The sequence below is a fragment of the Stigmatopora argus genome, chromosome 13 (assembly GCF_051989625.1).
Source record: "Stigmatopora argus isolate UIUO_Sarg chromosome 13, RoL_Sarg_1.0, whole genome shotgun sequence".
NCBI classification, from domain to species: Eukaryota; Metazoa; Chordata; class Actinopteri; order Syngnathiformes; family Syngnathidae; genus Stigmatopora; species Stigmatopora argus.
Genome location: NC_135399.1, coordinates 3,919,395 through 3,940,460, shown reverse-complemented (window position 1 = coordinate 3,940,460; position 21,066 = coordinate 3,919,395). Strand labels below are relative to the sequence as shown.

The 21,066-nt window shown below is 39.6% G+C and overlaps 1 protein-coding gene across 26 annotated transcripts in view; it reads left to right on the top strand.

Moving 5' to 3' along the window:
• The window catches only part of clasp1a (cytoplasmic linker associated protein 1a), an 88,838-nt gene that overhangs the window by 31,295 nt on the left and 36,477 nt on the right, over positions 1 to 21,066 (top strand). For 13 of the 26 annotated variants that reach the window (XR_013304677.1, XM_077617641.1, XM_077617650.1 and 10 more), the window contains 16 exons: positions 3,765 to 3,905; positions 3,982 to 4,055; positions 6,554 to 6,646; positions 6,816 to 6,961; positions 7,462 to 7,597; positions 10,482 to 10,552; positions 10,626 to 10,685; positions 11,071 to 11,148; positions 11,248 to 11,415; positions 11,640 to 11,686; positions 12,787 to 12,957; positions 13,504 to 13,527; positions 15,871 to 15,978; positions 16,710 to 16,736; positions 18,625 to 18,789; positions 19,462 to 19,623. Coding sequence is in view for 25 of the 26 variants with exons in the window: in XM_077617641.1 (XP_077473767.1) it covers positions 3,765 to 3,905; positions 3,982 to 4,055; positions 6,554 to 6,646; positions 6,816 to 6,961; positions 7,462 to 7,597; positions 10,482 to 10,552; positions 10,626 to 10,685; positions 11,071 to 11,148; positions 11,248 to 11,415; positions 11,640 to 11,686; positions 12,787 to 12,957; positions 13,504 to 13,527; positions 15,871 to 15,978; positions 16,710 to 16,736; positions 18,625 to 18,789; positions 19,462 to 19,623 (1,671 nt within the window). In the remaining variant the exon portion in view is untranslated. The remainder of the gene's footprint in view (positions 1 to 3,764; positions 3,906 to 3,981; positions 4,056 to 6,553; positions 6,647 to 6,815; positions 6,962 to 7,461; positions 7,598 to 10,481; positions 10,553 to 10,625; positions 10,686 to 11,070; positions 11,149 to 11,247; positions 11,416 to 11,639; positions 11,687 to 12,786; positions 12,958 to 13,503; positions 13,528 to 15,870; positions 15,979 to 16,709; positions 16,737 to 18,624; positions 18,790 to 19,461; positions 19,624 to 21,066) is intronic. The other 13 variants (XM_077617665.1, XM_077617657.1, XM_077617661.1 and 10 more) reach the window with 7 other exon arrangements.

Here is a 21,066-nt window from a genome sequence, read left to right as displayed (position 1 = left end):
GATATTGTAGTTACACTAAAATAATCTGATAACAATCTTTCAGTCAGGAATATTAATGACATATACTCTTCGGTTTTTCTTGAGAAAGGGTTCTTGTTAGAGCAGGTCAAACTTCAGATTTTGATCACACAAATGAGTGTTTTATCCTCTCCTGGATTGTACTATAGTAATTTCTTTTGCTGCCAGTGTTTATCCTGATACTTCGTGGACTTATCAACTCTTCATTATTTTATTTATTTTCTTTACTCTAGATGTTACTAATTGGCCAACCAGGTTTAAGGAAAATAGTTATAAATGATGGGGACATAAAAATATTATTCACCTTGTTTTATTTGTTTTTCATGTTATGGGCTCACAAACTCTTTGTGTTGTGTATTCTTTATGCTTCGTAACACTGTGATCTTAGATCACTTACCACTTACACATACCTCCACTTTGTGTCGGTCAGTCATCATGAGTCACATACAGATGCACGCAGATGAACTCACAGATATTGATAACCTGACTCAGAGAGGGAGGCTTAAGGGTTGGGTTTTCTTCCACTGATAGAGCAAGGTGAATGCAGAAGGATTACATGAAGAAGAGCACTCGGCCTCAATGACTTACATAGCGGGAACGAATAATACTATATCTTGTCCACAACGGGGATGTTCAGGAAATTGGTGTGCAAGAAGATCTGCGCTAGTAAGAATCATACTTGATCTATATATTATTTCTCTTAATGATTTGTTCATGATCGGTCTTCTTTGTCAGTGTTTAGTCCTGCCTCACTGTCCAATATTGTCAGCTAGTTTCACACATTATGGTCTTGACTCTTTGTACTTAGGCCCTGTCCGCCACCTCTATCCAGACTGTTTCTCCTTTTCAAATGAATTATCTAATGGTTGGACCCGTATACCACCTTTTTTTCCCTACCATACATATTTGTGTGGGATGATCTAGGCATCCCAATTTATTGCAGTAATCCCTTGAATTTTGCAGATAATGTAGACCAGACATGGCCACTCCTATTATTACTACCATACTACATGTTTTCGCGCCTATACGAAATACAAGTACACTAGTAAAATTATCAAGAAGTGTATTTATTAAATATTACAATTACAGTCATACCTCTACTTACGAAATGAATTGGTTCCAGAACTTTTTTCGTAACTTGAAAATTTCGTAAGTAGAGCAGCACTTAATATGTAAATTCTCTAATTTGTTTCACGGTCCTCACTCAAATACCAACTAAACCCTTTAAAATTGGTCAAAGTGTCCCAATTTTGTATGAAAGCTGAGAGAAACACACAAAAATGATTGAAAATTATAATAAAATGATTTATTAATGTCTTAAAATGAATAACAAGCATACAAAATCTATCCGTGTTGAAACGCAGGGGAACAAGAGGAAGCTAACGGTAGGCAACAGAGAGAGAGAGCAGACAATAACGAACTCATTAACACATCTAATAAACATAAAATTAAGAATTCAAAACAATATTACATTGAACTTTTAATCTTTTTCATTAACATTTTATGATTTCTTTGGCATCTAATTTTTCCCCCATTCTTTTTATCGCCACTGCTTCTTACCTGTTTGGATTTTGAAGTTCCCCTTCGGCAGTGCTTGTTGACAGATGTTTTGAGAAAAATCCATCTAAAGACAATTGCCGTTGACGACCTTTAATAATGTTTCTAAAATGCACAAGACAAAGTGGGCAATTGCACTACTCGTGAACACTTTTTCTCCCGTTTTTTTTTTTCCTGATTTGTGCTGTTGGAATGGTGGTTGTCTCATCCTCAGCCGCCTTCTCGTTGAATTCTTCGTGTAATGTCGAGTGTTGTATTTACTCCTGCTCCGTTAAGAGTTCGTTTTGGTGCCCCTCAACCAACTCATCAACCTCCTCCTTACTGACCACAAGCCCCATCGCCTGCTCCCGCGACACAATTTCGCCCACCGCAGGCGGCGGTTCAGGTTGAGGCTCGAAGGCACTCGGCGGCCACAGCTTCCTCTGAGAAAAACTTCCAGACTACAAACGACGGGCGGCGGTGAAAAAACAACAAGAGAATCTTGAAACGAGTTATTGTCGACTGCGAGTCCATCGATGGCGCTCGGCCACAGCTTCTTCCAAGCATAAGTTTAAGCAGACAACGGGTCAAAGAAACATTGAGGAATGTTTGAGACAGCCAATGAGAAAGCCCAATAGAGTGTAGCGATGTTTTAAAGTGAGAATCAATGCATCCGTGACAATACTTTTAAAATAAAATAACGGATAAGGAATGCATTTACTTTTGGGGGGATTTCGTAACTTGGATATTTTTCGTATCTCGAGGCACTCATTTGCATATGGAAAGCTTTTGTAACCTGAAAATTTGGTACCTTTGAATTTAGTGCAGAACCAAGGCGAGAAAAATGTAGACTTTTAAGTGCGCCCATAGGTGGGAAAATACGATACTTTGACTTATCTTTTCTCAAATACACATTACGTCAATTAAACAAAATCAAACTCAGTTTTTCTCCCGTTGCCTTTTTTAAAACATACGCTAGCATGCACGCTAACGTGTGTGGCACAACTGTTGCAGCACGTCTTTTGAAACGAAGCGCCTTTTGTATTGACAAAAAACAGAACGTACACCCGCAATGTGAGACGGCGTCCTTTCAGGCGGTGCGTCCGGTGTGAAAATACACTAATCTGCATTATATTCCACTATTGTACTGTGATGTCTTCTGCAGTAGGAACAGTTATACCAGGGGTGGAGTTCAGTATGGCAAAAAGTCACCTCTTGCAGTTTATTATTTCAAGGATGTTATGACCTACTGGGGAAAAACTATTATTACTGTACAGATTTTTGGTGCAAATTTTCATTCATCCCGACCGGAGATTGCGAAGTGGGAATCCCAGAACCCGCTGGTAGACACCAGTGGTAAGAGGGATGGCAAGCTGAAGAAGTAGTCCTACCGGGCAATTTTGGCCCATGGGACCCCAGAGATTGCTGACGGGTACAGCCTGGGAACGGAGCACGCAGCTCTGCTGGTTTCTGAGGCAAAAACCCAGACAGTAGTTGGGCAAGGCCATGGAGAACAACTCTCGGATGGCTTCAAAGAAATTTTGGTCCATCTGGCATCTCAGCTGGGGAAAGCAGTGCACCACCAACACTGCGTATAGTTGGAATTGCTTTACGACAAATTCCATGTACTGCGTACTGCATACTACGACAAGTGATGGAGCTGTATATTTTTGCACGTCTGCCAAACTAGATTAAGGGCTTATGAAAGGTTACATGAATGCAAAATACACAAGCACTGAACAATGACAAGGCGGCCCGGCGGATGAGTGGTTAGCGCGTCCGCCTCACAGGGTCCTGGGTTCAAATCCAGTTTGGTCCACCTGTGTGTATTTTGCATCTGTGTGGGTTTCCTCCGGGTAGTCTGGTTTCCTTCCACATTCCAAAAACATGCATGGTAGGCTGATTGGACTTGGACACTCTAAATTGCCCCTAGGTATGGGTGAGTGTGCATGGTTGTCCGTCTTCTTGTGTCCTGCGATCGGCTGGCCACCGATTCCGGGTGTCCCCCGCCTCTGGCCCGGAGTCAGCTGGGATAGGCTCCAGCAACCCCCGCGACCCTAATGAGGATAAAGCGGTGCAGAAAATGAATTAATGAAAATAGGACTTCACAATTAGTAATCTGTTATTTAGTTCATTGTAAATTGTTGCACCACAACACATTTTTTCCGTAAGATTTTTTACTCATATTTTTGTTAAATCTTGCATTACAGATAAGAACTTTGAAGATGAGGACTCTGTTGATGGAGGCCGGTCCTCCTCCTCGTCATCATCCAAAGCACCTCCTAGTAGTTGCAGGAGAACTGTTATAACTGCTAGAAAACTCAGCTCATCAACATCAGCTAGGCCCACAGGTGAGTCGATGTGGATGTGCATCCTACCAGAAACTAATGATTTTGGATACTGTTTGTGTGGTGTTGATATTTAAAGGTAAAGAAGCAGCTGCTGGTGCTGTTGATGAGGAAGATTTCATCAAATCCTTTGAAGATGTGCCCTCTGTCCAGGTATTAAAAAAAACACAGTATTGTTCCACGCTAATTCTAATGAAGTTCGGATGTTCCGTTAAACATAAATAAAAACAAAATACAATTATGTTCAATCTATATTCGAGTACACAACAAATGCAAGATATTCAAATTTCATACTGATCAACTTTATTGTCAAAAAATCATCAACTTATTGCATCACGTTCCAAAAAAGCTGGGTCACGTGGCAATAAAAAATTAGTATGTTGATCAATGCTTAACAAAGAACTGTAGATGAACAGGCTAATAAGGAATGGGCAGGTGCCATAATTGGCTATAAAAGGAGCTGAATCATTCACAAACAAAAATTGTTGAAAAGTCTAGGGACAACAATGTTCCTCGGTGTACAATAGCCAGGAATTTGAGGTTTTCATAATATATGATATATATAATATCCTCAAAATGCAAATTGCATGTACCATATTTTCTCACATATTGACTGCCTCCGTGTAAAACCCGTACCCTTAAAATCGCCTGAAAATCGATGAATTTTACTATTTTATGAAGACTATTTTCATCAAATCATCGAAGTCACGTATTTCTGAGATACTTTATGAATCGAAAGGATCGTCTGCTGGATTGCACATTCTGAAAGGGTGTTGCCTCCACATGGACGAATTAAAAAAGGAAGTCATGTGAGCAGTACAACCAGGAAGTGTGTCCAAGTCTCTGGCTGCAATAATAGCATGAGATACATATTACGCAGACATCAAGACTGATATTTTAATGATCGACCATCGACCGCACGACCGTCGATCAGCCTTAACAACTATTGGGATCTGCTGGCATGGTCAACACTACAAACATATGTATCAAAGCTACTACTCAAGTTTAATTTGTGCAAATATAAGCCATACCTTTGATTCAGTTATCATTTTTTAGTTACAAATGCGGTTTATATGCGAGAAAATACGGTAAGCGTTAAGGCAGACTACCTGTAACTTTCCATCCCTCCAGTGGCTCTGCATAAAAAAAGACATTACGTCAAAAAACAATGCCATTAAATAAAGTTTGTTTTAACAGCTGTAGGTTTAATCTAAAAGTCTACCATGAAAAGTAAAATCCATTTTTCAACAAAACCCAGAAAGAGAACGGATTCAAAAATGCAACAGTATTTTGTTGTTAAGTTCGAGATGACGGGTGAATCCCAGAGCAGAGGCCGGATGACACTGGTAGCAAGATTGCTAGGACTTTATTGAAGTAAAGCTGCCTTTTTGAGTAGCTAAGGTCACATGCGAAACCAGCGGGAAACCAAGTGGGAGTCAGGCCGGACAAAGTAGTGTAGAAGGAACGCTCGGGAATCGTAAAAGACGGCACGGGCGAGGAAACGCGCAGAACAGGTCGTGGAGGCAAAACAAGGGGGTGTGAGCTGGAGGTCAGATCCACTTACTCAAGAAAGCCAAGATACAACTGAAGAGTGTAACAGACAAGTTGATCCGGCAATATGGTGGTCCGTCTACTGAGCTTTTAAAGGTGGCTGATGTGGGTATTTGTGGCCACTACCCCCTTCTGATGGCTGACCTGTAATAATAAAATTCCCTTCCACTTGCCTCTGGCGAGACAGGTCTCAGGATGGAGGGGTACATGCCCCAAAATTTGTGGTCTAATAAGTCCACATTTTAAATTCTTTTCCGATATTGTGGACACTCTGGGTCAGACCTGGGCAATCCGGTCCTCGAGGGCCGGTGTGGGTGCAGGTTTTTGTTCCAACTGATCCAGCACAGACAGTTTAACTAATTAGATTTCTGCTGAAACAAGGAGCACCAATCCACTGATTCCACTTCTATAATACCAGATTGGTGGAAAGGTTTCCTCTCATTCCCCTTTGTGGAATTAATTGCCAAGGTCTGCTCTGGGTCAGAGAAGAAAAGCACTGCATTCGCAGTGTTATGGATGCATAGTTCAAACCCATGGTATAAGGTGTGTTAGTTCCATAGTCATGGGTAACTTACTCACCTGGGAAGGCACCTCAACTGCTGAAAGGTATACATGCAGGTTTTGAAGAAACATATGCTGCCATTCAAGCAACTTCAATTTCATGGATGTCCGTGCTAATTTCAGCAAAACAATATGTCACCATATACAGTGGGTCGAATAAGTATTTAGTCAACCACCAATTGTGCAAGTTATCCTACTTGAAAAGATTAGAGAGGCCTGTAATTGTCAACATGGGTAAACCTCAACCATGAGAGACAGAATGTGGGGAAAAAAACTGAAAATCACATTTTTTGATTTGTAAAGAATTTATTTGCAAATCATGGTGGAAAATGAGTATTAGGTCAATACCAAAAGTTCATCTCAATACTTTATGTACCCTTTGTTTTTATTGTTATTGAATCACATGATTTACCAAATATTGTGTTCTTTTTTTATTTATGTTTAACACAAGATCACAAATTGATTGTTAATTGGGTTTTTAGAATTGATAAATTTCTGATTTGGAAGATAATGGCAAAATCTGTACTTCGTTCCACCAGATTTACTCAAACAGAGAGCTGGAAGACCAATTTACAAAGATCCGAGAAGTCCTGTCAGATGACAAGCATGACTGGGAGCATAGAGTAGTAGCAGTAAGTAAAAAACGCACATGCTCAACCCTTTGCTAACTATGTAATTTTCCATTTCAAATTTGTCAGAATGTAAATACCAGTCACCTGCCCATGCAAATGGATATGTGTTGGGTGTGAAGATAAAAAACAGGTCAGTTTGACTCATCTTTTTATCAATATCTCCCTTTAGCTAAAAAAAGTTCGATCTCTCATGCTGGGTGGAGCAGCGGAGTATGAAGGCTTTCCTCAGCAACTGCGTCTTTTGGAGGCATCGCTTAAACTGTCGGCAAAAGACCTGCGCTCCCAGGTGGTCCGGGAGGCCTGCATTACTCTTGGGTAGGTTAAGATGTGTGGTCCTACTCTAGTCTAGTTCGGTCCCTCAGAAAATACATGAAGGTTCAAATTTGGGATTGAACCCCCGATTTCAGAACTGTGAGGCTGATGCTCTAATCACTCGCTCACCGGGCCACCCCAAACAAATACAATGAAATCCATAGTAATATCAATTGTTTACATTATACTTACCTATCCTAATGAATCCTAAAACAATCATTTGCTTGTCTGTTATAAAACTAACATCCTGGCAAAGTCATAAAACAGGGTGTTTACATAGATCACGAGCTACCGTTAGATTGCCATGGAACTATGGGAGCTTCTAGCTTATGAAACATACTTTTTGCCAGTTTAGAATAAGGTATCATTATACATTCACTCAGTGGATAGCGCAACAGAAAATAATTGAGAAGCACAACCTTAAATTCTTATTTTTGTTTTTTATCCCTCTCAAGACTTTCTATAACCTGCTATTCTACTCTGCCTCAACCTCTTTTTTTCAGTTATCTATCATCACTACTGGGTAACAAGTTTGACCATGGGGCAGAGAGCACCATGCCTATTCTGCTGAATCTTGTGCCCAACAGTGCCAAAATCATGGCCACTTCTGGAATGGCTGCAATCCGCCTCATTCTCAGGGTGAGCTATTGCGGCAGAAGATACTTTCTTTATTCTCATGCCATACACCTGTATTAGTGTATACAGGTAAAATATCAGCATTTCTGCTGTGGTAAAAGTTTAATTCATTTCATTCCACTGTAATTTATTAGGAGGAGAATTTATTTATGTACAAAAACAACAAAACATTTTGTGACTTTGATAAATAATGTCAGTTTAAATCCTTTTGCACTAGATCAGGGATGCCCAACTTCGGTACCCGAGGGCCCCAATCCAATATATCCCATCACCAAGCTGTCCATAATCTTGATCAATCAAATCAATCAAAAGCCTTTATTGTCATCATACACAGCTGCGTATAACGAAATTGGTGGTGCTACTCCACAAAGTGCGTTTTCACAGTAAAAAAAAACATAAGTAATATAAAAATATAAAAAGTCACAACATGGCAAGGTAAATTCTAAAATATTACACAATCTAAGACAGGGGTCACCAAACTACGGCCCGCGGGCCGGATACAGCCCGTCAGCACATTTGGCCCGGCCCTCTGAACAATACCAGAAACGCGATCTGATTTTTTTCCTATTTGGCCTTGAAGACTGGGACGTTTTAATCTTGTGTTTGGTTCATTGCATCCCCGCTGAGCCCACAAATCATCCCAGTGAAGCGGGGCTTCGCATTGCTTCTTTGGTGACACGCGCGGGGAGAGTGTTTCCCTTTGACGCACCTGGGCACGTCCACCGGTGCTTGCGCGATGATATGCGCGAGCACAGTGTTACCGAGACATCTGGACGATCGCAGGTGAGGGCGGAGCCCTGGGACCATCGCGGACTATTCAAGCATATAAAAACTGCAACCTGTTTGAGAATTGTTCTTTTTGGCCCAGAGCTGTGGAGGGGAGCAACTCTGAATTGGATTTATATATTAGGAATAAATATCTTCTATGAAGAACCCAGAGAGAGTTATTTAGTTATTATTTATTTCATAAATAGTTTTATTTATTTCCTGTTTTTTCTGTGAAGAACCTAGAAAGGGTTATTTGGTTGTGTGGCTTTCTGGAAAACAATAAATTTTTTAAGCTCCCCTACGATCGTCACACTTTTTCTGTTACAAACTGACACCGGCCCCCCATCAGAGAAGGGAAAAGTTATGTGGCCCTCACAGGAAAAAGTTTGGGGACCCCTGATTTAAGATATTGCACATTGTTATTGCACACCCAGAAGTTATTGCACAGAAGGGATTGTGTGTTGTGCCAACGCAAGTTCAGAGTCCTGATGGCTGTGGGGAAAAAAATGTCCCTAACTCTATTTGTCCGTGCTTTGTGAGACCTGTAGCGTCTCTTCTAGAAGGCAGCAGCTGGAACAGGTTGTGACCAGGGTGGTATGGGCCCCTAACAATGTTCCCGGCTCTGCTGAGGTAGCGAGGGCTGGCAATGTCATCCAGTGAGGGCAGAGAGCAGCCGATGATCTTCTGGGGGGTGTTGATCACTCTCTGCATGGCCTTTCTGTCTGCTGCCGTGCATCCAGCGTACCACACTGTAATACAGTGCCAGGATGCTCTCCACAGTTGCTCTATAGAAGGTTACCAGAAGCTCAGTGTCCAAGTTGTTCCTCCTGAATACCCTCAGGAAATGGAGTCGTTTCTGGGCCTTCATCACCACTGCCGTGGTGTTGGTAGACCGAAGACAGTTTGTTGACCTCATCTCTATAGGCAGACTCATCCCCCCCTGAGATGAGTCCGACCACAGTGGTGTCATCGGCAAATTTGATGATGGAGTTCGACTTGTGGGTTCGGTGTACAGTCGTATGTGTACAGGGAGTATAGAAGAGGGCTCAGTACAGCCTTGAGGGGAGCCAGTGCTCAATGTAATGGAGGTAGAGAGGTGGGGACCAAGTCTAACAGTTTGTGGCCGGTTGACCCTGATTATTTGTTTCGGGTTGGTGGAGGGAGACAAGGAAAACAGACTCGATAGAGGCCCTTGATTACATGAGTTAAACACCCCTGTACTAGATGGAATAATGTATCTAATCAATGTGTGGTACCTCGACATACGAGTGCCCCGACATGCGAGCAATTTGAGATACGAGTAAAATTTCGGACAAATATTTATCTTGAGATATGAGACAAATTTTGATATACGAGCGAGCATACAGCAGACGCGAGAGGCTGCTCATAAGAACATCATGGGCCTGTCTCTCTCCCCGCAACTAACTTGTGTAATGTCTCTCTGGTCGCAACTACCTCGTGTAATGTCTCTACGAGCACTGGGCGGAGCATTGCATTTTTCCTGTGTTTTTTTCCCGTTAGTCAGTGCGAATGGTGTATATACTACTTCTTGTTGGCAAGTGGTCGTGCGTTATCCTATTGTGAGGAGATTTGTGTGCTTCATTTTTGGAATATTTTGAAGGGGATACAAAAGCAAACAACCCTCGATAGGTTGCATCTGAAAGTCAGGGTGGAGGCGGGGCAAATAGAGCCAACCCGGGAGAAGAAAGGTATCAAAATTTAAAACAAAATTAGAATTAAGTTTAGTGTAAAGTTAGATTAAACTTTTTTTTTGGGGTCTGCATTGTAATCCAAGTTCATTTAAATTTGTTTATGTTATCTTACGAGTGCGTTGCCCCTCGCCCGAAGTCGATTGGGATAGGCTCCAGTAATCCCCGCAACCCTTACGAAGATGCGCGGTATGGAGAATGAATGAATAAACGAGTGAACATGCTTTGATGTCCTATTCATTTTGAGGGGCAAATGAACAAATGCTCATTCGCCCTTCCGAGTCTATACGAATTGTACGTCTAGCCCTGTCAATGGCAGACATTGAGTTAAATGAATGCCCCATAAGGGTTATAAAAAAAATCATAATTAATGGCCAATATTGATATCTATATTTTAATTTCTTTTACAGCATACACACTACCCACGTCTTATCCCCATCATTACAAGTAACTGCACCTCTAAATCAGTCGCAGTTAGACGGTAAGGTGGCCTTGTTTTTGAAGTAATATCATGCTGTTTTATATATATTTATTCAAAACTTTGTTTCCTCTAGGCGTTGTTATGAATTTTTAGATCTAATGCTCCAAGAGTGGCACACAAATACACTGGAAAGGTAATCAATATGGTTTTGTGACTATGTCTACCATCTTTTTGGTGGGGAGGATGGAGTTCTTGGAGTTGGTGTGTAAAAGTGAAAGTGTCCAGTTTATGTAGCGTCTAATTAGTTTTCAGTTTACCCTTTCACATGTTTGGGTTTCATTTTATCAGCAATAAACACGATTGGTTTCCCAACTAATGATGCCCATTAACGTGATAAATTCTGGCAGTTTTAATCATTAAAAACCGAGAAATCAAATTGGTTCCTAATAATGATAGCCACCCCAGAGACTTCAAAGGGAATGTGAAAACTGTTGCGCGTGGTGACATTCCCTAAAGACAACCAAAGATAAAAACTCGCGACTGAGACACATTCTCACGATGATTCCTTACTATCCTAGGCATGTGGCTGTTTTGACTGAGACCATCAAGAAAGGTATACATGATGCTGACTCAGAAGCAAGATCAATTGCAAGGAAGTAAGTATTTTAAAAGGATTTCAGACCGTAATGTAATATTTTTTAAGACCCCTAAGTAATTTTAACTGTCAAAATGTTTTTGCTTGTCCTTGTCATTAGGTGTTATTGGGGTTTCCATGGTCATTATAGCCGAGAGGCAGAGCATCTCTTCCAAATGTTGGAGTCCACATATCAGAAAGCACTCCAGAGTCATCTCAAAAGCTCGGACAGCATTGTGTCTCTACCGCAGTCGGATCGTTCCTCGTCATCTTCTCAGGAGAGTCTTAAGTAAGAAAATGTGTGCTGTAAGTTTGTGTGTTTTGATTCTTTGGCAGAAAGGACAGTGATGAGAGAAATATGATTGTAAAAATGTGAATTGTTATTGCAATCGGCATGACTTTTGTGCACTAAAAACCACCAACATTTATCATTTCTATATTAACATTTTGTCGTACTATTTCAATTTGTTTTTCAATAATTCTGTCTAATGTTACTATTTCAATTTATTATAGTCGGCCTCTGTCTGTGAAGTCTGTAATTGGAGGCAGCATGGTGAGGAGTGAGTACTTTATCTCTTTTAATTATTAGTAAGGATGTACCAAAATGAACATTCTTGACTGAAAGGAAGGCCGAACACACAAAATGTAATGCTTTATATTTAAAAAGAAAAATTCTTTGGCTAGATTGTTTTGTGCTCATTCATTCATCTTCCATACTGCGCACTGGAGCCTATCCCAGCTCACTTACGGCGAAAGGCAGACTACACCCAAGACTGATCCCCAGTCAGCCGTAGAGCACACAGAGAGTAGACGACCATTTACTACACTCACAATAATACCGCCACCAGCTACCGCCTGCCCGGACCAAAGTCAGGCGATTGAATCACTACATCACCAGTTTAAATTAGTGTAAGATCCCATGTTTAAATTAGTGTAAGATCCCATTCTTATCAGTTGAGTAGGAACAGGAATGTGTCTTACGGTTTGTAATAAGTATCTTCCTTAACCCTAGAATGGTAACCCTCTATTTCAGAAGCGTGAAAGGTAAGCCCTTTCACGCCCTGTATCTAACAGTTGAGTGTATGTATAGTACTGTATGTGTTTGATTGATGTACTTTGAGTCATTTGAAGCATAATTTGCCATACTGCAAGTGTTGAAAGGAAAAAAAATAATTTGGTACGTACTGAAAAATTTACAATTTTTTTGTCTGTCTCCCATACAGATTGTAGACACCCGGTCACCCCAGGTTACCGTTCTAGGGTTAAAAACAACATAATTCGCGTTTGAGCTTAATTATTCAGGACAGGAACTTTTAACCTTGTAAATGGTGCGTATGCTTTCCAAGACTCGGCGCATGGTCTGTTCGGCCAAATCACATCTTGGAGAGGGAAAAAAAATGGCAGCACTTTCAGGTGCAAAATGTTATCAGCGAATAAAGTATTCCACATGTATTTCAGACTAAAACTGAAAAAAAAACACTTACCATCAATTAATTTTCAGTGCATTGTATAGTTTTTCCGTTCCTGAAAAAATCTGCTTCGCCCACATTGTACAGACCATGAGTCACTTGCTTTTCACTATTGAACTGTCAACAAATTAGAAACAATATAGAGTAAATTTGGTATTGTGGACTTGAAGTAATTTCTATATTTTTCTCAGCTAAACTGGTGAGCACCCGGATGCCAATTTCATCAGGTTCCCTCCAGCGTTCACGAAGCGACGTCGATGTAAATGCTGCCTCCAGCGCTAAGTCAAGGGTACCCACTGTTTCGACGTCTTCAGCATTCAGCTCAGCTGCTGCACTTCCTCCTGGATCCTATGCCTCACTAGGTAATCCACTAATTGTCTTATTTAACTTCACCAAGTAAATCTAAAGCCTTATCCTCATGGTAACTTCTCTCAGTAAAAAAATGTTTGATTTAAAAAGAAAAAAAACGTACTATACACTATTATAGAGTTGCATAATAAATTATGAGATGTCTACTGTAGAGCATGGCAATGCTCTGCTGTGACGATGCGTTTGTATTTTGTCTGTTGTGTATTTTTTTATGGTAACTTAGTTTTGCTCCCTTTCTTGGCCAGATCGCTCTAGATAAAGAGGTTCTAATCTCAATGATGCTCATCTGGATAAAAAAAAATATTTCTAGCTATTGAAGGTTGTATTAATTTGACACATTCCAGGCCATGACAATTTTGGTTCTTTGTAAAGCACCTGTCTTGCTTCACTTCACAGGTTCCATAATAGAAGTTATTAACCTGAACGGGTCTCTTTCCTTACCCACTGAATTCGGTTTCTGCATGAACCATGACTAACATAGTTTCTTTACCTCTTCTCCTACTTGTTGCTGCATCTGCCCTTTGCTAAATGCCAAAAAGATGGCACCCTTGGTAAAAGTGATGGTAAGACTTGTGTTTATCTCTTAGTGTCTTCAGTTTTGCAGATTGTACTGACAATTTCATGTCTTCTAGTCTGTTTACATCCCTTTCTTCTAGTCTGTTTACATCTACCGTATTTACCCGCATATAAGCCGCTTTTGTTGGACAAAAAAGGATGACTGATCGAGGGTACGACTTATATGCGCATAAAAACACGACATGCACAAAACTGCAAGTTGTCGACGCCATGATACGATGACGCCATTTATTTCAAAATAGAGAAAAGATAAACAGATAAAACACTAAACAAAATTTATTTTGACGTCTATGAATGAATTTCAAGAAAAAAAACTGGTCGGGGCGCAGCCGTCTAAAACTAATTAAACGTGCTCTGACTGGCCAGACACGAGTAGCCTTGATTTTAAAATAAAAAAAAATCCAGTTTGATTTTTTTTCCGTTTTATTTCTTGTTCGAAAGTGACAACTATTGGAGTAATATGAACCATCGAAAGAATTGAGATTCTGACATTAGAAGCAATATGGCTGCCACAACATCTTAAACTTCTGGTAAGAACATTGTAATTTCTGTAATTAGAAAGCATCAGGTTATCATCAAGATAGACTTATTTCTTTTTTCCAAATTGAATAATTTGATATTTTGGATTTACAAAGACAGGCATATTAACTTCCTTATGATATTGACCCTAATAATGTGCTTTTGATTCATACAGTATCTCAGAAATACCACTTGCGATGATTTTTCTTAAGGTTTTCCCTTCATTTTCATTTTGTAAACATTCCCACATTTGTACTCCGTATTAAAACCATGAATATGGAGGTGAACATTGGGAATCAGGGGGGCGGCTTATACACGAGAAATTGTAAAATAAAAAAAATCAAGGGAATTTTAAGGGTGCGGCTTATTCCCGCTGGCGGCTTATATGTGAGTAAATTCGGTACATCGTTGTTTCTTTATTCCTTCCAAATTATTTTAGGTTATGTGGAACTGCATGGACTGTCTGTCTGCATGGACTTCCTGTGACCCAGACAACAGTATCTCTCTGCAATATTCACTTTCCTAATCAAATGTATAATTCTGTCAATTGTATTTTATGCCATTTGTTTGTTGTCATATTCTCATTTCTCATACCTCCTCTTATAATGTTAGCAAATGAAAACACATCAAAGGACATTTTCAGTGAAAAATATTCCAATAATGATTATTATACACCATTGGGCAACAAGCTTTGATCCTATGAGATCAAATAAAACTACATTTTTTCAATTATTATGAAGATAATAATGTGTGTAGTGTAGTTTGCATTGTCGTCTGAACGGCAATATATCATACTCAAATTCTTATTTATTCCTCCTACAGTCCAAAAACAATGAATGGTAGGCTGGCTGATGACTCACAATTGTCCTTAGGTGTGAGCGTGAATGGTTGTTTGTCTCATTGTGCCCTGCAATTGGTTGGTGACCCATTCAGGGTGTCACCCGCCCGCCTGTGCCCCAAGCTGGGCGGGACAAGCTTCAGCTGTGACCTTTGTGAGGATAAGCGGAATGGAAATAGAACTGAAATGAATTTTCAACAGCTAAAATGGTAGTATATATTAAGGCAGTAACAATACATCAATCTAAATTGATATTTCAATTCGTTAAGCAATCTGATCAACAGCGATCAAAATGCAAAACATCAATCAACACTTTAATTTTAGATTTGTCGTTTTGTTAAAATGATGTTTTACATTCAAATGTCTATACCATTTCACAAAGAAAATTGTTAAAACTCAAATGTTTAAGGCAAAATGTAACATTTTGTGTTAAATCTGTATGTAAAGTTGTGTTAAGTCGGTGAAAGCCCCTTGAATAGAATCAAATTGAATTTTGGCAGACATTGTAGTATTGCCAAATATTGTATTACTGTTCAAATAATCGATTTATCGAACATATTGTCATTAAATTGTTGATTTACCCCCTTCGTATATAGATATACATTACATATGGTACATTGGCAACTTTCTCAGTTTCTCAATTATTTTTGAGTCACATTTATATGATTCTGTGATTGGCACATCTGCATCAATAATAGGTTTCCTATAGTGGGCCCCACCTGAAACCTGACTACTATAAGAATAGATCAAAAGATGAATTAAGGATACAGAATTATCTTTCTGAACTGGGTTTCTTTGTTTTCCAGGTACTTAATTTCAAGGCTAATATTTCCTCTTCTTTATGCCTTCTAGATGTTTGTCCTCTTTTTCAATGTTAGGTTCAAGTGTTGACGTACTAGGGTTCGTTATCGAATAAAATATTCAGACTTTACTGTATGCCTTATCTTGTTTTCCTTTGCACCATCATATACAGGTCGTGTTCGTACCAGAAGGCAAAGCTCTGGCAGTGTAAGTGGAGCCAATTCCACAGTAGTGGACAGTAGAGGTCGGAGCCGAGCCAAAGTGGTTTCTCAGTCTCAGCGTATGTATACACACCATTCAATTTCACATCAAGCATTCATTGTATTGTATGTATTTTCTGTTTCACTGCTGTTCAAGTATAAGCTTTTTATTAGCACTTGATGCATGAGCCTCCACTCACTAACAAGTGGGTGTGCGTGTGAGTGTGCATACATGTCTCCCTAGTGTTTATGTTGCCATTTTAAGTCGAATTGCAAATATATTGTTTTTTACATTTTGTCAGTGAAACCAAATTCATATTCATTTAAATTTTGGGGCCCTGTGATATCTGCAATGCCGGCAATAAAAAACTAATTCAGATTGATCATAAAGCATTTGACATATAAAAACAAATATACTTCTAGATAAGTTAAGATGAGCACAGAATTTTGCTGAACAGTTGAGCTTCACTGACCATTAATTACTAAAACCTTCAAATATGTGAGGTAGTCACAGAGACAATTTTCACCTGTCAATGTGGAACGATGGTTTCGCTGTGGCGACCTCTGAGGGGATAAGCTGAAATGTCAGTCATAGTCAACAAACAACAGAAAAATAAGTCTAGCGTGGATCACAGCTATTGCTTAGACAAATTAAAAAGCTTTTACTTCACCTACAAAATGGATACAGCTGCAGGATATCATCGGGCCTCAAGAGTGCATGTTGCATAAAACCATTAAATATATAACCCCTTGTGTCTCATTATGACCGTTTTGATCTTCAATTGTCCTGCCTATTGCTTTCATCACTCAGGATCCAGATCAGCCAATCCCATCAGTGGTAAGGCTTCATCCAATCACAAGCTGGGTGGCAAAAGCACTTTCCTCTAAGATCATACACATTGCATGTCTTCTTCCTGTAGGCCTTCACTTTCAATTCACCACTTGTTTGCATGCTTGAATTATCAATAGAGCGTCCTCCATAATGATTTGCAGCTGTGTTAAGAAGTGTTATTTATGTTATAGAAATTCACTTAAAATATTGTACTGCAATAGAAAAATGCACGATTAATTGTATTATTTAATTGAAGTATATTTATTTGATGGCGGAAAAATATCCACATTAAGAAATAACCATTTTAATATATTACATTAATACAGTAATACTAGGTTAGAGAGACCAGACTTTGATGGTTTGCACATGTCCAGAGGAAAGATAAGGACATTATCATTAGAAGGATGTCGAGGATGGATCTGCCAGATTACTGATCTAGAGGTCATCCTATTTGGAGATGCATGGATTTAGTGAGGGAGCAAATGAAAGTGAATGGTGTTTTGCACCAAGCTCTATCTTGGACTCATCTGACCAAAGCACACTTCATAAAAACCACTTGATGAACTCAAGGTTTTTGCATTAATAATTGAGTGAGTTTTTTTTGGGCCAGCCTCCTAAACAGTTTGCTGCCAACTACACTGTAAAAATACACCTCAGGTTAGGTTACTTATGGTTTTAAAAGCACTACTTAATATTTTAGATTTTGTTCTGTAATTTATTTTTAGTACCATAATTTACCGGCGATGCACCGGACTATGAGCCTCAGTGTACAGTATTCACAAAATGTGAAATATAATTAGGTTAGGTTAGGTTAGAACTATTTCATCCCATATTCGGTAAATTTCTTGTTACATATTACTTGCATACATATATACATGCAGACATGCAGACATACATACTTCAATATTACATATATAGGAACATCTGATAATAAGCCGTAGGTATCCATGTCTTAATATAGGATATATATATATATATATATATATATATATATATATATATATATATATATATATATATATATATACATACATACATGGAGGGATGCTACACAGAAACATTTTTTCAAGCCAAATTATTGTACATTAATACGCCAAGTTGTCTTCTTCATTCATATGGAGCAGCCTGTCCCTTGGGTGTCTTCTTGTGTCCATGGGTCAATTGTCCCCGATATTCGCGGGATTACTGTCGTCGCCTGACTAAACATATCAGGTGTTAAAAAACAGCATTGTCTGTTACAAACGAATCCGTCAAAACATAGGCGTTGTTCTTGTTTTTTAAGCCATGAGGACGGTCGAACTTGTTGATTAAGGCTGGCTCTTCTATGAAGCCAGCCAGCAGCATCCCCACACATGCGATTCGTGTGAAGGCTGGCATTTTCAGTTCGCTTTTGAATAAAAATGCCCGGGATCCTCTTCCAAAAAACTTGTCGCTGTTTATTCCGGGGGGGAAAAGGGGCTCGGGGGGGATGCTTACCATAGTTGCTAGACCTGTTGCGTCTCAATATTGATCCATATATAAGGCGCACTGGATTATAGAGGACATGGTTAGCTTTTGAAAAAGTTGGAGTCTCTTAGTTGTGCCTTATAGTGTGGAAAATACAGTACATTGGAAGTAATATTGATAATTTGTGCTTGCTATGCATATACTTTTATAATGGTGTTTCTCAAGTCAAACCTAGCCGTTTTTAATTTAATTTTATTTTAAATTGTCCAATACACACTGTCATTCTTATCGTCACTTTTATCTAAATTTCATTTTTAATTGATTTGAGATCTACTGTATGCTTTATGACTTGCCTTTCCTTTTCCTGCTTTCTTCTTATTAATTTTTTTTTTTTCATGCTGTTTGTATGCTGGTACATATACATTTGTGACTGTCTTCTTGCCGACAGCTGGCAGTCGCTCCAGCTCCCCAGGCAAACTCCTTGGGCACAGCAGCTATGGTCGAATCCCTCGGGCAACAGTTTCTGCCTCGAACACACAAACTGAGAAACGTAGCAGGATCCCTCGCAGCCAAGGTTGCAGCCGAGAAACCAGCCCAAGTCGAATGGGCCTAGGTACGTTCACTACACCTAAAGTGTGCCCAACATTTACAGTCGCTTTCTTTACCTACACTGTAATATAATGCTGCCATGGGGTAAACATTAAGGATAGTTTAAACCAGGGGTGTCAAACCGGTCCTCAAAGGGCCGCAGTGGGTGCAGGTTTTCATTCCAACTCAACAAGAGTATACCTTTTGCAAGTGTAATCAGATAATTAAAGTCAGGTGCTACTTATTTTAGAAGACACCTGATTGGTTAAAATGTCAGCACTGGATTGGTTGGAACAAAGACCAGGACCCACTGCGGCCCTTGGCGGAATCGGTTTGACACGTGGTTTAAACTGACAACTAAAAAGCAAGTATACACTTTTTTGTTTTGAGTGGTTTTGATTATGGTCATAAGATGTTGCCTTTATGACCAATTTATATCCTAGCTGGTTTACCATTTGTTTTGTTACTGTTCATGTATTGCTCCACCTTTTTCTGTGAAACTTGTTTTTATAAAAAATTCAGTGTTTGTTACCATTTGCATGCTATTTAGAACACCAACAGTAACACAAAATGTTTTCCCCCCTGTTTGGCCTTAAATGTCCTTCCAGTTCGTTACCTCATATTTCCCAGCTACGTCTCTCTAACAATTAGCCACAAATGCATACTGACACACCCACCTAACTTGTTGTTCTCACAGCCAGCTTGTGTGGTAAAAAAGCTCTTCTCAATGATGCTCTCCCCTACCGCACGCTAGCCCGGAGCCGTATACCTCGCCCCAGCATGAGTCAGGGTTGCAGTCGCGACACTAGTCGTGAGAGCAGCCGCGACACTAGCCCTGCTCGTGGCTTTACTCCCCTGGGTAAGTTGTGTGTTACCAGCTGTTTTGGAATAGTTGGTCCAGCCTACATCATCCCAAATGAACAATCTTGTTTTCTGTCATTTAAAACATATTCCCAATTGACTGTATGCGCACTATACCACTGTCAGGGCTGCCAACTACTCCGGAATTTCAGAAGTTTCTCCGGAAATGTAACGCAAACTCCGGGACTCCGGACAACATCCCTAAACTCCGGAAAGCCTCAAAACCTTTCACTAAATTTTTTGGGGAAGAAACCATTTTGGAAAAGTACCAAATTTCCAAGTTAAATGCCTTGAAATTCACTCCATCGCTACGGCTTCCACCATCTTGATTCAATTGCACTGTAAACCGGAAGAATTCGGTAACACGACTGCATTGTGAGTCATCCAAGTTACAAGTTCTGATGAATGATTCGTCTTGTGCGACTTCAGCGTGGCAATCGATTCGGAATCGATTGCATAGGTAGCCTCTATTGCTTTAACATTTTCATTTTCATTTTTTTTTAAATAAGAGAAGTATAATTAAGGCTGACTAAACCACCAGTCTTCTGTTTTTTTAACATATCCTATGATTTCCGGGGTTGTTCTAAAGGAAGTAGGCGTACACAGCACTGGTTAAGTGTTATCGATATGCCTCTTCGGAATAAGTGCAAAATGGATCACAATTTGGATTAAACTTTTAAGAAATCCAGATACTCACAGAACTACAAAACACAATATTTCAATTAATATAAAACATAATAACAGTTTGATTTAAATTGTCCTACGTTTATTTTTTTACATTTTATATCGATTTTGGGTGAATCGCATTCACTCCGGAAATACTCCGGAAATGGCGTCGACGGAGATTGGCAGCTCTGAACTGTGTAGGTCCTTTTTTGGCTTGCCTTTAATCTTTTTCTTTGAGTGGGAAAAATTACTGATGATTGAGGTGGAGCTGGCTATCAACTTGTTTCAAATATGAATTCGAAGTGACATTGGTACCCACAATCCATGGATTTCTCATCATGAATTAGCTTTCATTGCTTGCATTTTTCTTTTAAAGGCCAGTTTGGTTATAATCTGTACTGTATATGACGAAACTGAATCAACCATTACCATCTAACGCAGGGGTAGGGAAACCAGTCCTTGAGGGCCACTGTGGGTGCAGATTTTTGTTCCAACCGATCCAGCACAGACACTTTCACCAATAAATTTCTGCAGAAAACAAGAAACACCTGACTGCAATCCACTGATTACACCAGATTGGTGAAAAGGTGTCCTCTTTATAGGTTGGAATGAAAACCTGCACCCACTGCAGCCCTATGTGGAATAGTTTGCCCACCCCTGATCTAACGCTTAATTACATTCTTCATGTAGAAACTAGGAACATTTTGTTATGAATAGACATATTGGGTTAATGAAATATAATGTAGCAGTATAAAACAGAGGGAGATGAAGCTAT